General features: G+C 39.9%; 1 protein-coding gene across 2 annotated transcripts in view; it reads right to left on the bottom strand.

The window, feature by feature from the left end:
- The window catches only part of MICU1 (mitochondrial calcium uptake 1), a 234,931-nt gene that overhangs the window by 30,983 nt on the left and 189,770 nt on the right, over positions 1–14,178 (bottom strand). For both annotated transcript variants that reach the window (XM_026504432.4, XM_048218843.2), the window contains exon 9: positions 8,116–8,253. In XM_026504432.4, coding sequence (XP_026360217.1) covers positions 8,116–8,253 — 138 coding nt within the window. The remainder of the gene's footprint in view (positions 1–8,115; positions 8,254–14,178) is intronic.

Here is a 14,178-nt window from a genome sequence, read left to right as displayed (position 1 = left end):
GAGAGAACAGGGAAACCTGGGTGGCTCAGTCAGTTAAGCTGCTGACTCTTAATTTTGGCTTAGGTCATGATCTCGGGGTCCTGGGATCGAGCCCCACATTGGGCTCCGTGCTCAGCGGGGAGTCTGCTTCAGGATTCTCTCTCTCCCCCTGCTTGCTCTCTCTCTCTAAAATAAATAAATCAATCTTAAAAAAAATACTGAGAGAACAGACAAAACACAGACTGGGAGAAATATTTAAAAATCATATATCTGAAAAAGGAGTTGTATCCAGAACTATGTAAAGAACTCTTCCAACTCAATAATGAGAAAAAAAATAACACAATTTAAAAAGTATCTGAATAGACGTCTCACCAAACAAGATATATGAATGGCTAATAAGTTCATGAAACAATGCTCAGGATCATCAGTCATTAGGGAAACACAAATTCAAACCACAATGAGAAACCACTATATACCTATTAGAATGACGGCAGTCAAAAAGACAGACAATAACGAGTTTTAATAAAGATGTGGAGAAACTGGAACTCTCATACATTGCTGTGGAAATGTAACATTGTACACCCACTTTTTTTTTTTTTTTTAAAGATTTTATTTATTTATTCGACAGAGATAGAGACAGCCAGCGAGAGAGGGAACACAGCAGGGGAGTGGGAGAGGAAGAAGCAGGCTCATAGCAGAGGAGCCTGATGTGGGGCTCGATCCCATAACGCCGGGATCACGCCCTGAGCCGAAGGCAGACGCTTTAACCGCTGTGCCACCCAGGCGCCCCTGTACACCCACTTTGGAAAACAGTTTGGTGCTTTCATAAAAAACAAAAAAGTTAAACTCAATTTTTCCATAAAACCCAGCCATTCTACTCCTAGCAGTTTTCTCAAGAGGAATGTAAACATAGGTTCACATAACGACCTGTACACAAATATTCATGGCAGTATTATTTACAATGGCCAAACACTGGAAACAATTCAAATGTTCAAGTGGTGAATGGATACACAAAATGTAGTATATCCATACAATGGAATTCCGTTTAGTATATTCAGCAATAAAGACAGTAAGCTACGAATACAAGCAACACCATGGATAAACCTCGAAACATGATAAGTAAAAGCAGCTAGACACAAAAGACTACATTATTTTATGAATGCATTCATATGAAATGTCCAGACGACACAGATCTGTAGAGACAGAAAAAAGATGTCTGGTTGTCTGGGGGCAAGGGAGGAAACCCAGCTAGCATGAGGGATCTTTTTGGGGTGATGCAAATATTCTAAAACTGGATGGCAGTGATGACTCTGTAAATTTATGAAAAGTCATTGATCTGTTCACTTAAAATGGGTGACTTTTATGGTCTAAATTATACCTCAATAAAGCTGTTAACGAAATAAAAAGCAGCTGGAGTAGAAAGAGGGGTAAGGAAAATTTGGCTTCCTCTGGAGTTGTCCCTTAATGCTAGGTATCAAGTGCTGACAGGCCACAGATGAGGGTAACACATGATTACAGGGCAACACACTGTAACACGTATTCCCTTGCCTTGTCTTTCAATCAGTCATAGCAAATCCACCTGCCGGGAATCAATCCCATTGCCTGAGTTCCCTCTATGGCCCTCTGAAAAGATAAAACAGTCTTCTTTCTTCTCCTATATACACTATGCCTTCACCAATCTTATCATTTGCTCAATCTTCTGCTTAGTTTTTTAAAACATCTAATTATTTTTAGAGTTTTAAAAAACATTTAATTATTTTAATATATGACTATTATGAACAGTAATATATGAACAGCACAAAGCAGATTCTTCCTCTACCCCTGTCTTCCAGTCTCCCTCCCTACCTGTGGTTAATGTCACCAATTTCTTGGGTACCCTTTCAGAGGTGTAACTATGCTGATCTTGCTCCAATAAGGCATCTTCTCATTGCAAACCCTAGACTTCTCTTCAACTGTTGCCTGACAGTGGAGGGAAATTACACCATTTCTACTACTTAATGCTTCTACAAGTATCTAATCACCCTGAAACAGCACTTTCTTCATATGTTCATTCCTCCGACTCACAAAATACCAGTGATTTCTCACTGTCAATTGGATAAACCCAACTTTTTGCCTAGTACTCAAGGCAAAATGCTTCATAAAATATTTCCATAAATTACCTTTCTAGCCATCTCCCTATAGGCCAGGGTCTAGCAACACTGGTTTTCTTGTTTCCCCCAAACCCTTATGCCTATTCAAATCATGGAGAATAAGGAGTGGCAAATGAATAGGCTCGTTAGTAGGAAGATATGGACTGTGGAATGAGATAGTCCTGGTTTGAACCCGTGTGATCTCAGGCAAATAACAAAGGCCCAGAAAAGTATTTTTCATCTGAAAAGCAGAAATTCTATCCACCAACCAGATGTGATAATTAGGGAAAAGTTAGGTAAAATGCCTAGTACTTGGCAAGTACTCAGTAAGAAGTAGGTTGAATCCTTAGTAAGCTGGCAGGTCCATTACTACAGAACCAATGGCAATGACTTCATTCAATTAAGCTCTGAAATATATTCTCTTCTCTGGTGTGTGTAGGAGCTTGAGGGATAGAAAACAGGGGCAGACCTTTGAAGTATGTGAAACTAATAGCAGGGGCAAACCAGAAATATAATGGGGGAAAATCCATAAATTCTTTTAGTAATAATTCACAGCTTAGTACTTCTTCGGGGGAAGCACAAGTTTCAAAGCTAATCAGTAAAACAAAGCTAATCAATAAGGTAGAGTTCTAGTCTTTTTAGTTTAATGGCTATACCTCAGGTGTTCTACTACATAGTGACTCTGATGGGCACCTAATAACTGGAATCAGAGTTTTTCAAGTGCTATGCAGCAATGTTTCTAGAATCTGATATTCCATGATGACTACAATGTGGCTCACTTCTCAAATATCTGTGAAAATAAGTGAATAGGAGAGCCCACATGAATATGACCCACAGATAAGATGCAAACTTAATAATCTAATAGTTTTATTATAACTGTTTGTTATTATAACTGCTTATTATAACTGTTTATTATAACCCAGCTTCATAGCTGGTAGCAGTATTAATAAGCACGATATCCACAGAAGGTTGTCAGGGATAGGGATCTAAGAGGAAACACGAAGCAAAAGCAAACTGCTTTATAACTTTTGCTTGTCAAAATTCTACTCTGCCTTTTTTGGGGGGAGGTGCAGAAAGGTGATTTTATTAAAGCATGGGGACGAGACCTGTGGGTAGAAAGAGCTGTTGCCCTGGGGTTATGAGGAATGACTAATTATATATTTGGGAGTTGGGGGAGGTAAGGAGAAAGGAAAGTGCCCAAAAGGACTTTCATAAGCTAAAGAAGACTCTCACGATACTGGAGGCTTTGCTATCGTCAAGCTAAGGTTGTTTTCCTTCTAGCTGCCTCCACCTTTCGGAACTCCCCTATTACTCCCCTATACATTCCCCAACTGACCAATATTGACCCATAGATAGGGACATCTCTACGCCCCTCTTCAGCAGGAAGGAATTACAGTAGATGAGACCTTCCGGCTTCAACAACTGTAGAGATTTAAGGATCAAAATTGTTCAGGGGGGAAATGATGAGGGAGCAGAAGGCAAGCTGAGGACAAAGCACAAGCTGACACCCTGCAAAATCCTCCTCTATGCTTAAGGCCAAGTTCAAATTGTATCTCCGCCAAGAAATCTTAGTCTCTTCAGTTCATTCTAATCTCTCTCATTGGTGCTCCCAAAAGGCTCCAGGGCTTTATTAGGGTACTTAATACATTCACCAGTGCATCTGACAAACATTTGCCTATGGACACTCACTGTGCTGTGGACACACAAAGATGAGTAAGACACTGCTCTCAAGGGGCTCAAAGTTGAGTGAGTTGCCTTGTATAATTATTTTTTACCTGTCTCCCAGCACTAGGAATGTTAAGTTCTATGAGGCAGAGACTCGGATTTGCTCATTACTGTATTCCCAATATTTATAAGAGTGCTTAGCACAGAGTGAACGCTCAGTAAATACTGAATATGAAATTACATAGTTCTTTGTGTGTATATATATATGTATATTTTCTTACTAAATTATTACAGATTATATATTTCTTGGGGATAGGTGATGGTTTTTATCTTTTATCTTTCTCACAGCACCTGGCTTAGTGTCTTGCACATAGCAATGGCCGACATTGAACTGAATATAATTTTCAATTCAGCCTTAAGTGGATTTGCTAAATTACTGAAGTTTGCAGCTTCTGCTGCTCTTAAGCATAGAGAACAATCCCTGTGAATTACATTTATAAAGTTTCAGAAAATTGTCTTTCTTTTAATAAGAAGACAATATGGAGGAAGGAAAATAGGCAAATTTTAGAGCTGAGTCAGATTTTGTCTAAAAGAATCATTCACAAGAAAAAAGGATATTGAGCAGAATGGGAAAATCTGGTAGAGGATAGGGATTAATTCTTAAAATAAAGCCCCCCCAAAACATGTTACCTATTAAAAAAAAAAAAGGAAGAAATGGAAACTGTCTCTATTAAATAAGAAACATAGCAGTTACTTGAGCATGAATAGAGTAATTGGTCCAGCATGCCAGGTTCCCCAATCCTTCCAGCTATTACTTAGGGACAAAAGATCTAGAGATGCTGACAGAGTACAGCCCCTGCAGAGCAGTGGCTCACAAGCTAAAGTGCACATGAGAATCCCCTCCGGAGACTTTTAAGAAAGACTGAGGCCTGGACCCACCGACTGAGGTTCTGATTTAGCTGGTTTAAAGAGCGCCCCAACAATCAAATTTCTGAAAAATTCCCCAAGTGATACTGGGCGACCGGGCTTGAGAAGCACTGCTTTGGAGGAAGGGTACGGTTAAGGAGAACGCTGCGATAGAAAGGACAAGATGTGGAATAGAAAGCCTTAGATTTTAGTCCAGACTCTGGGTGGGTCATTCATTTCTCTTTCTTTCTGTCTCTAGATTCTTAAAGGCAAATGAGATCTAACAAGGCTGTTGGAAAGACAGAAAAAGAACAATGTGAAAGGCAGTGAAACATTGCACCATCATTAAGAGATATGCAAATATTTACTTAATACCACCACTAAGACCATCAGTCCTTTAGGTCTGGACTGATAATTTGTGCAGAATCCGACACAGAAAATGATTAATATGAGCCAAATCAAAACTTACATTTATGTTAACAAATCCAAAGCGGAATAAAAGAAACAATTAGGAAGCAGATGGTGATTCCCCTTTAATGAAACATGGTCCTAGAGAGATGGACTGGCAACCTCAGGAGCAAAGGCCCTTCATTAACTCTCATTTTAGTTAATTGCTATGTTCACAAACTTAATCAACATGAGAGGACAATCAATCTCGATCTCCTTGCTAACGCAGCCTAGAAATTCTGGGCCAGAAGTAATTTAGACCCCAGATTTTTATCATCTGACAAAATCTGTCCTTTTACTTCAGAGCTCTTCTGCAAGGTCTCCAGGTCCTAAAGTAACTCTTGCCAAAGCTACTCTATTCCTTCAAGGGAGATGTCTCCAACACCCAATTTATTGCTTTTAAATATGAATTCAAATAAAACATGAATTAGCCTATTATGATAGATAATTATTTTAAGATCAAATAAACGTCTGAATCAAACTTATTTAAAAATTAGTCTGGTAAAAAGACAACTGTTTCCCAATGCAAACACTGTGCTTCCAGCATAGGGGCTAAAAATCCACCTAAACATTCACCATTAATTTTCTGAAATTACAATTTCTAACAGATATGAGCTGGGTACTAAGCACTGTAAAAGTTGTCTCTAAGAGAAAGGATTGTTCTCTGTTACTTTCTGTTAATGGTGAGTCTTCCCCCATAACCAAGGGAACACCTGGTGTAGGGACAGAACATTTTTAATGCCAGGTCAGTTTCTCTGGTCATGGCCAAGTGGTAATCACTGTACAGTGGAAAGGGTATTGGGCTGAGAATGAGAAGATCTAGCATTGTGGGGTGTGTGTGTGTATGCGTGTGATCGTTGAGGTATGCCTCCTCACTGATCTCTGCTTCAGTATGTCCGTCCCACACCCTGGCAAAACCCCAGATGCTGACTCAGTTCTACCATCTGCCCCCTCCTGCCCCAGGTGCAGCTGGTGTGCAAAGCTATCAGAGAGCAGTGCTGATTGGTATGGTCTCCAACCGCAGTGCTGCTCAAAAAATGCTCCATCATCTCTTCCTGAATTCTCTAATAATCCTAGTATCAGCCTTTCGGCTTCTATGTTCGCTCCTTTCCAAACCATTTTTCATAAAAGAGCCAGTGTCATTTATTTAAACACACATACAAATATACAAGCATTTCATTGCTTACGGCCCTTTAATAGCTTCCCATCGCACTGTGAACATAACCCAAACTCGTTCCATGCACGTGCTGGCCCCCATCTCCCTCTCAGACCTCATCTCAGGCCATTCTCCTCCTTGCTAGTATGCTCCAACCACAACAGTCCCCTCTCAGTTCCTCACACGTGCTAGACCTTTGTGTTTTCTGTCTGTTATGGACTCAGTGTGTCCCCCCCGGCCCACCCCCCAACTTATACATATGCTGAAGCCCTAACCCTCAATGTGGCCTATTAGGAGGTGGGGACTCTAAGCAAATAAACAAGGTTAAATGAGGTCATAAGGGTGGGGCCCTGAATTGACAGTATTAGTATCCTTGTAAGAAGACACATCAGAGAGCTAGTGTGCATGTGAATTTTCCAGCTTTTGCTCTTTGACTCTCCCTCTTTCTGTTTCTTACCATGTAAACAACCAAGGAAAGGCCATGTGAGGCTATAGAAAGAAGGCAGCTGTCCAAAGGCCAGGAAGAGAGCCCTCATTACAAATTTAATTTACCCCGCACCTTGATCACAGATGTCCGGCCTTCAGAGCTGTGAGAAAATAAATTTGGGTTGAAGCCCCCTAGTCTGTACTGTTTTGTGGGAGCAGCCCAAGCAGACTAATACACTGCCTCAGAGTTTTGAACATATTCTATTTCCTTCTTCCTGGAGCCCCTCTCCCCTTTTCCTCATTTTCTTCCTTTCTTCTCTTTCTCGACTTCCTTACTTCCCGTTTTAATGTGTCCTCCACTCTAACAGCTCCCAAAGGTCATCAATTATTACCATTTTACCAAAGCCAATGGATGTTTATGATCTTACTTTACTGGACCCTCTCTGTCCCATGTGACACTGCAGACCCCTCTGTGCCTGCACCCTCTACTTCCTTGGCTTCAACTGAACTACTTTCTCTAACCGTTTCCTTCCTGTACTGTCTGAATGTTAATGTTCCACTTGATTTTTTCCTTTGGCCCAAAAAAGGACATTTCTTTTCTGTATAATACGCTCCTGGGGCAATCTCATGGGTTCTCATGGCTTTAACTTGAATTATGTGTGGATGATTCCCAAACCTATCTCAGTCATCTGAAGTAGATGTGAATATCCAAGTGTCTGCTAATCATCTCTAACCAGATGGTCCACAGGCATCTTAAATCAAGATATCTGTAACTAAACTCTTTATCTTCCTCTGTAAACCAGTCTCTCTTTTTTAATTTTTCTCCAGATAGACTTTCTGATTTATTTTTTATTTTTATTTATTTATTTATTTATTTATTTATTTATTTATTTTTTAAAAAGATTTATTTATTTCTTTATTAGACAGAGACAGCCAGCGAGAGAGGGAACACAAGCAGGGGGAGTGGGAGAGGAAGAAGCAGGCTCCTAGTGGAGGAGCCTGATATGGGGCTCGATCCCAGAACACCGGGATCACGCCCTGAGCCAAAGGCAGATGCTTAACGACTGTGCCACCCAGGCGTCCCCTGATTTTTTTTTTTTTAAATAAGTTCTAGGTCCAGTGTGAGGCTTGAACTCACAACTCTGAGACCAACAGAGGCATGCTCAACCGACTGAGCCAGCCAGGCACCCCATTTAATTTCTCAGTCTTAGTTCATGGTGCCACCCTTTTTCTGAACAAGAAACCGAAGGGCTTATTCTGGGCTCTCCCTTCTTCCTCATTTACTGATGTTTTTTCATATAGCAGAAATGAATTAGTTCAATCTTTGCTTCATGACATTCTCATTAGATTAGCACCTTTGCAATACAACCATACCTTCCTTTTCTTCCTATAAACAAAGATACCTACCTTTCCCTCTTTGAAGTGCTTCTTGAGCTGCTTCTGCATGGCGGTCAGCTTCTTGGACTGCACCCCACTGTAGGCCAGCAGCATGCCACCGAACTGCCTCTCAGTGATTTTCCCATCCACAGGGTCATGGCGTTCGAACTGGGAGGGAAACAGAGTGTTCTTGGGGTCAAATGCAAAGCATTTTGACATGGAACGTGGAATGATCGACTGTGCTGGATGGCAGAAAATAGTTGATGGCCACCAAGACTGTATTTCTGAACTGTAATTCTCACTAAGATTTGAAAAAATTAATCAGAAACAGAAGATCTGGGTTCTTATTCCAGCTTTGTCACTATTTATGACTTTAGAAAAGTCACCCAACTACGCTGGGCCTCAATATCCTCATGGATAAAACAGAGCTGCTGTAACACCTCATACCTTACAGAGCAGGAGCATCCTTGTGGGGATAGAAACAATGTTAAAACTCCATTCCAATTCATGAGTAAAACTACTGGCAATAAGTGCTCTCTGGATCATCCATGTCCCTGCTACTCAGAGATAACTTAAAAGCTAATTATCGTCCCCTGCCAGTACTTATTATGATCAACAAGGAATGACAAAGGAGGGGAAATGAATGGGAAAGGGAACATGATAAATCAAAACTTGGAAGATCACCTTCAGCCATACCTTCTAACTGCCCAAAATGTTCCCATAAAATTTCAGGTTGCCTAATCAAAAAAGAAAAGAAAATCCTAACATACAAAATTAGAAATGATAAATTATATATTAAAAAAAAAGATAAATTGTATATACCAAAAAGTACAGACCTTGAAGGTGAATTCACTTTATAATTTTATGCTATGATCCTAAAACTCAAGAAATGGAAGCTATTTGGGGTGGGGAGGGGCAGAGGGAGAGGGAAAGAGAGAATCTTAAGCAGGCTCCATGCCCAGTGCAAAGCCCAATGGGGCTTGATCTTGATCTCACAACCCTGAGATCATGACCTGAGCCAAAATCAAGAGTCAGACATTTAACTGACTAAGCTACCCAGGCGCCCCAAGTATGGAAGATTTTCAAGAAAAATACTAATTCCCCCCCCCCCCCATTGAGTCAAGAGGTAAAAATCTGAACAGGCCAATTACCATTAAAAAACACTCTGAAAAAAAGCTAATTATAAATTTGATCAACTGTACATCTGTATAGTCTTATCGGTTCCTCAATCTGTACTTATATTGTTATATACTCACACCTTTAAGGATTATAAAGAAAAGCAATGCATTTTTAGGTTTCCCCCAAAATGGCAATTGAATGCTAGAACATCAATGGAGCTTGAAAAAAAAAATGCAGTGTAGGATGCTTTAATTAGACACACTTATTTACCATGAAACTACTGAAAAATCGTAAAATACATTTAAATATGCAGATGGAAAGGTTAAGTATAAAGGACTTCTAGCTAATTCCAGTAATATCAGAAAACTAAGATTTTTCATTTAAAAATGGAGACAGGAAGGGGAGTCTGGGTGGCTCAGTCAGTTAAGCGTCCGACTCTTGGTGTTGGCTCAGGTCAGGATCTCAGGCTCCGTGCTGGGCGTGGAGTCTGCTTGGAATTCTCTCTCTCTCCTTCTCCCGCTCCCTCTCCCCCTCCCTAACCTCTTAAAAAAAATGGAGACAGGAAAGTTATTTCAGTGCCAGCTGCAGTGTTAATGATACTTATAAATGCATAAATAACAAAATGGCTAAAGATGAGCTCAGAAACCAACTGGAAAGCAAAAACAATTTGAAGACGGTAAAATATCCCCACAGTTATTGGAAAGTAACAGTTACCAGGAAATTTTAAGATTCTTATGTGGCAGGGCATAATCCTATTCTCATGAGAGGGGTATAGAAAGACACAAGACATTGCTAAGTAAGGTCATGTCAGCAAACATTTCTGGAATGTCTACCAGTTATCTAGCACTGTGTTAGTCATTGTGGAGTACAGAAAGAAGGAGAAGTTTCAATTTCTCTCCTCAGGAACTTCACCATCCCTACGCTATGGCCCTACCATAGTAGGGAGATAAGGCTTACATATGAGACACAAAATAAGGAAGTATGTAGTCAAGAGTGAAATGCTCTTTCAATTCTAATTTCCTCAGCATGGCAAGTTGATATACACTCATACTCTCCCTAGTGAGACTGTATCAATGAGCAGGACACAAGAACTACATTTTAACAACAGCCAACAATTTACTGAGCATGTACTATGGACCAGGAACTTTGCTCACACATCCCTTCATTTAATCACTTAACAACACTATGGAGTAGATATTATCAGCTCCATTCTACAGATGAGAAAACTGAGTCAACAGCAAGTTCCATGTGGCAGAGCTGGGCCTCAAACTCAGCCCTGTCTGGATCCAAAGACTGTATCTCAATATCACAGTTTCATCCTTCTAAGCAATGGTACATATTCATTCTATGGGATGGCACTGCACTGTTTTAGATAAACTAACACAGCCATGGGGCTTAGTCATATTTAAAACTATTGAGAACCTGTCCTTGAAGCAAAACTTCAAAACTATTTCAAAAGAAATCAACATCATCAATATTAAGTGACGGCCTCTTTTTATTAACTCAACTACTCAATGTTTCATTTTTGTTACCCCATCACTTCTACAAAGCTGATTAATTTTTTTGATTAATTTTTGACAATATCAAAGGTTTTCAGGATTCAATTTAAGTTTGATTTATGGTTCAATTTACCATCCTGGAACAAAACAGAGGACTGATAAGATTTTTGCAAGTGGGAATACTTTCTGCAGTGTTTACATCAGATCTTCAGTGAAAGGTGGTATCCAGGCAGAACTTGGGAGATGCACAGGTCATCGAGGGCCTTGGAGAGGCAAGAGAAACAAAGCTGTGGTCCCTGTTCCCCCAGGCAGGCTTGAACCATCTAGGGCGTTCACTTTACCTTCATCTGGGAGATCTGACAACTGTGGAGAAATTCCATATATCCGAATTAGATGAGTTTGAGGTTTTATCCTACATGGCAGACTCAGCTGCTTGTTTATAATGCTGGCAGCAGCAGCAGCTTGCTCCATGCTTCTGAAAGGCCTGTATTCGTTTGCTCTCCACAGGGGCTTAAAGCCTCACCTCTGTGATTTTCAAAGACAATAAAGACAATTTTCAGGAGAAATTTCTGAGTAACAATTCTAATGCTCAAATTAGTATTTTTATTAATGTTCTTCTGAGAACTCAGACTTGACTTTGGGCAACGAGTTCTATTGGATCCTGAAGGGGGCTAAAAAGTAGAAAATTCAGCTCCATGAAGTATGGCCCACTTCAAAGTTACTACCTCCTCTGTAATTTGGTTTTGGACAGCACCTCTCCTTTTAGGTTTTTAGGCTCCTCGGAGGCAAGACGGCCTTATTTCTGAGGTCTTAGCTGGAGGAGCTGGGAGAGAGCGGTTTCTCTTTACATACAAAACTGCTAATGGAAACTGGCCTGAACTCATGTGCTATATTCATTCAACATTTATTAGCAGAAGACCTCCAATGCTGAGGCTAGGGAGCTTCAAGGGCAGTTTCTCAAGGACCTTCACTGGGGCTACATTTTCACAGGCTATACCTAGACATCATGGGCTCTCAGGATGAAGTGTGTATCTTAAGCCTATAAAATCTGCGGGTGCAACTCCTGGAGCACGGTGTAATCCCTCAGGTCATGAGACCGTCTCTGGGGAGACAGGTTATTACAAAATGATCACAATGCAGAGAGCTTCCAACTATATATTTGGAAGCAATTCAAATGACTAGCTTGCATTTTACTTAGTCAAACATTGACAGAGCGAGCCGCTTACGTTCCACTTCAATGATAAGAAATTCCTATCTATTTGGTCCTGCGGCACAGAATGCGTGCATTCCAGCACACCAGCCGCCATTTCTATCGCTTTTCTGTCTAGGAAGAGAGCAGAACAGCCTAGCATTTTATCTTCTGTAGCCACTGCCACTTTCTCAAATGGATACAAGCTGTTGGCTCCCTGTCATTCCCCAGGGGTTGCAAAGAGGGGCCAAAAAACTGTCCTCAAGATTTTTCCTGGCTTTCTTTCCGTATCGTGCCTCGTATTTCCACCCCTGCCCCTTGTTGAGAGAAGGAATAGCCTTTTGGAAGGACAGATGGTCTATATATCTAGATGACATGATTTAAGGAACATGGGAAGCCAGAAAGAGAAGAAAATCTGTATTATGAACAAAGGCCCAAAAAAGATTTAAAAAATCGTAAAAGGAAAAGTACATCAGTATCTGCAAGTGGATCTTAATTTATTAAAGACATTTGACGTTAACATATTTCAACAAATGTAAACTTCAACCTTGCTACATTTCATACAGTTATCTTTCAGGTGATTTTGTCTACCTGCCCTTATACAAGTATTTCAGAATGATAATTTTCTTACTAGGCTTATTCTAGTTTCTGAACTGCACAATGCAATGAATATAGAGTAATCCTAAGCCACTGAGCTGAATACATCTGTTTTTCAACATGACAGTATTTGTCTTTTGAGATCTACACCATGCCACTGCTGCTCCTACCAGAAGTCTCAGGACAACTGTCTGTTATGTCCATGAAAAGGAAAAACAATGACAGGCCATGTTCTCTACTGCAAATCCACTCAGTGAGCATGACATACACACTTCATAGTTTGAACGGAAATCTGTTTCTACAGTGGGCAGGGGACATCAGAGAGCCCCGAGATCAAAATGCCTGGAGCCTGAATTTTCTTGATCATTAAATATAAGATGCATCTTCACTGTCAACACTAATATCACACCAAACTGAACTGCTGAACTTTTCTACTTCAAAACCAAGGACATTTTAAAAATTATTTTTAAGTCCAGGGTGGTACTCAATGAAGTGACTAAATGGCATGAGTATCAATCACATAGACAAGAAGAAGGTTAACTCTTCAGTCTGATAGTCAAAACCAGGAAGATAACAAGACACGCATAAACTTGTTTTTTTTTTAATGATTTTTTATTATATTATGTTAGTCACCATACAGTACATCCCCGGTTTCCGATGTAAAGTTCGATGATTCATTAGTTTGACGCATAAACTTATTATAGGATAGTAAAAACCAGGGTATACTTGACTGAGGGCGTCAGGGAAAAAACATTTTAGATCTGGACCAAGGGGTTTCAAGGTATGCTAAGTTTTGATTTCATTCTATGAAAGGTAATATATTAAAGTGACTAAGAACAAGGGCTTTAGAATCAGCAAGGCCAGGGTTGAACCCATACTTGCTGCTGTGACTTTAGCTAAATGGCTTACTCCCATAATAAAATTTATTGTGAAGACCAAGGCTTCAAAATCTTCCCACCAGAAAAATGGAGATAATATTCACCAGCTCAAAGTGTTGTAAGGATTAAATGAGGTAATATATGTAAAGAAATAAGCACAGAGTTTGGAACATTGTTAGCATTCAATAAATGTAGCAATTAATATTTTATTCACCATGATATCACTTCCCAGGAAGCTAAAAGCCTCAATTAATTATTCTGTTCTTAGCAGGTGTTAACTAAGTTCAATTACTATTTCTCACCGTTCTTTTCATAATTGCTTTTGGTCAGTCTTTGGTTGCAGAATATTACTTTCACATTTGGAAAGCAGAAAAAGTAAATGCAACAAATTTTATTTATTATTCAACACATTAGTATGATTTCAAGATTAGATGACTTACAGTTGGCTGAAGCAGAATACCACTTAACAAATCCCATATCCTGGTCATCTATTACCAGATAGAAAATGTGCATAAAGGATGTGCCTGATAAATACATATTAAGTGAGCACAGACAGAACACCAGAAAATTAATTCACAACACTGTCCTATTGAGAGGATTTCCTATCTGAGACGAGGGTGACCTTTCCATTTCTCCCATAATGGTATCTACTTCCATGACAGTGTTTTCTGTAAACACTTTTTTTTAAAGATTTTTATTGATTGATTTATTTGATAGAAAGAGAGAGAGAGTGAGTGAGTGCATGAGCAGGGGAAGGAGCAGATGAAGAGGGAGAAGCAGACTCCCCACTGAGCAGGGAGCCCAGGACCCT

The sequence above is a fragment of the Ursus arctos genome, unplaced genomic scaffold (genome assembly GCF_023065955.2).
Source record: "Ursus arctos isolate Adak ecotype North America unplaced genomic scaffold, UrsArc2.0 scaffold_7, whole genome shotgun sequence".
NCBI classification, from domain to species: Eukaryota; Metazoa; Chordata; class Mammalia; order Carnivora; family Ursidae; genus Ursus; species Ursus arctos.
The sequence above is the reverse complement of the archived record's forward strand: the minus strand, read 5'-3'. Positions and strand labels throughout refer to the sequence as shown.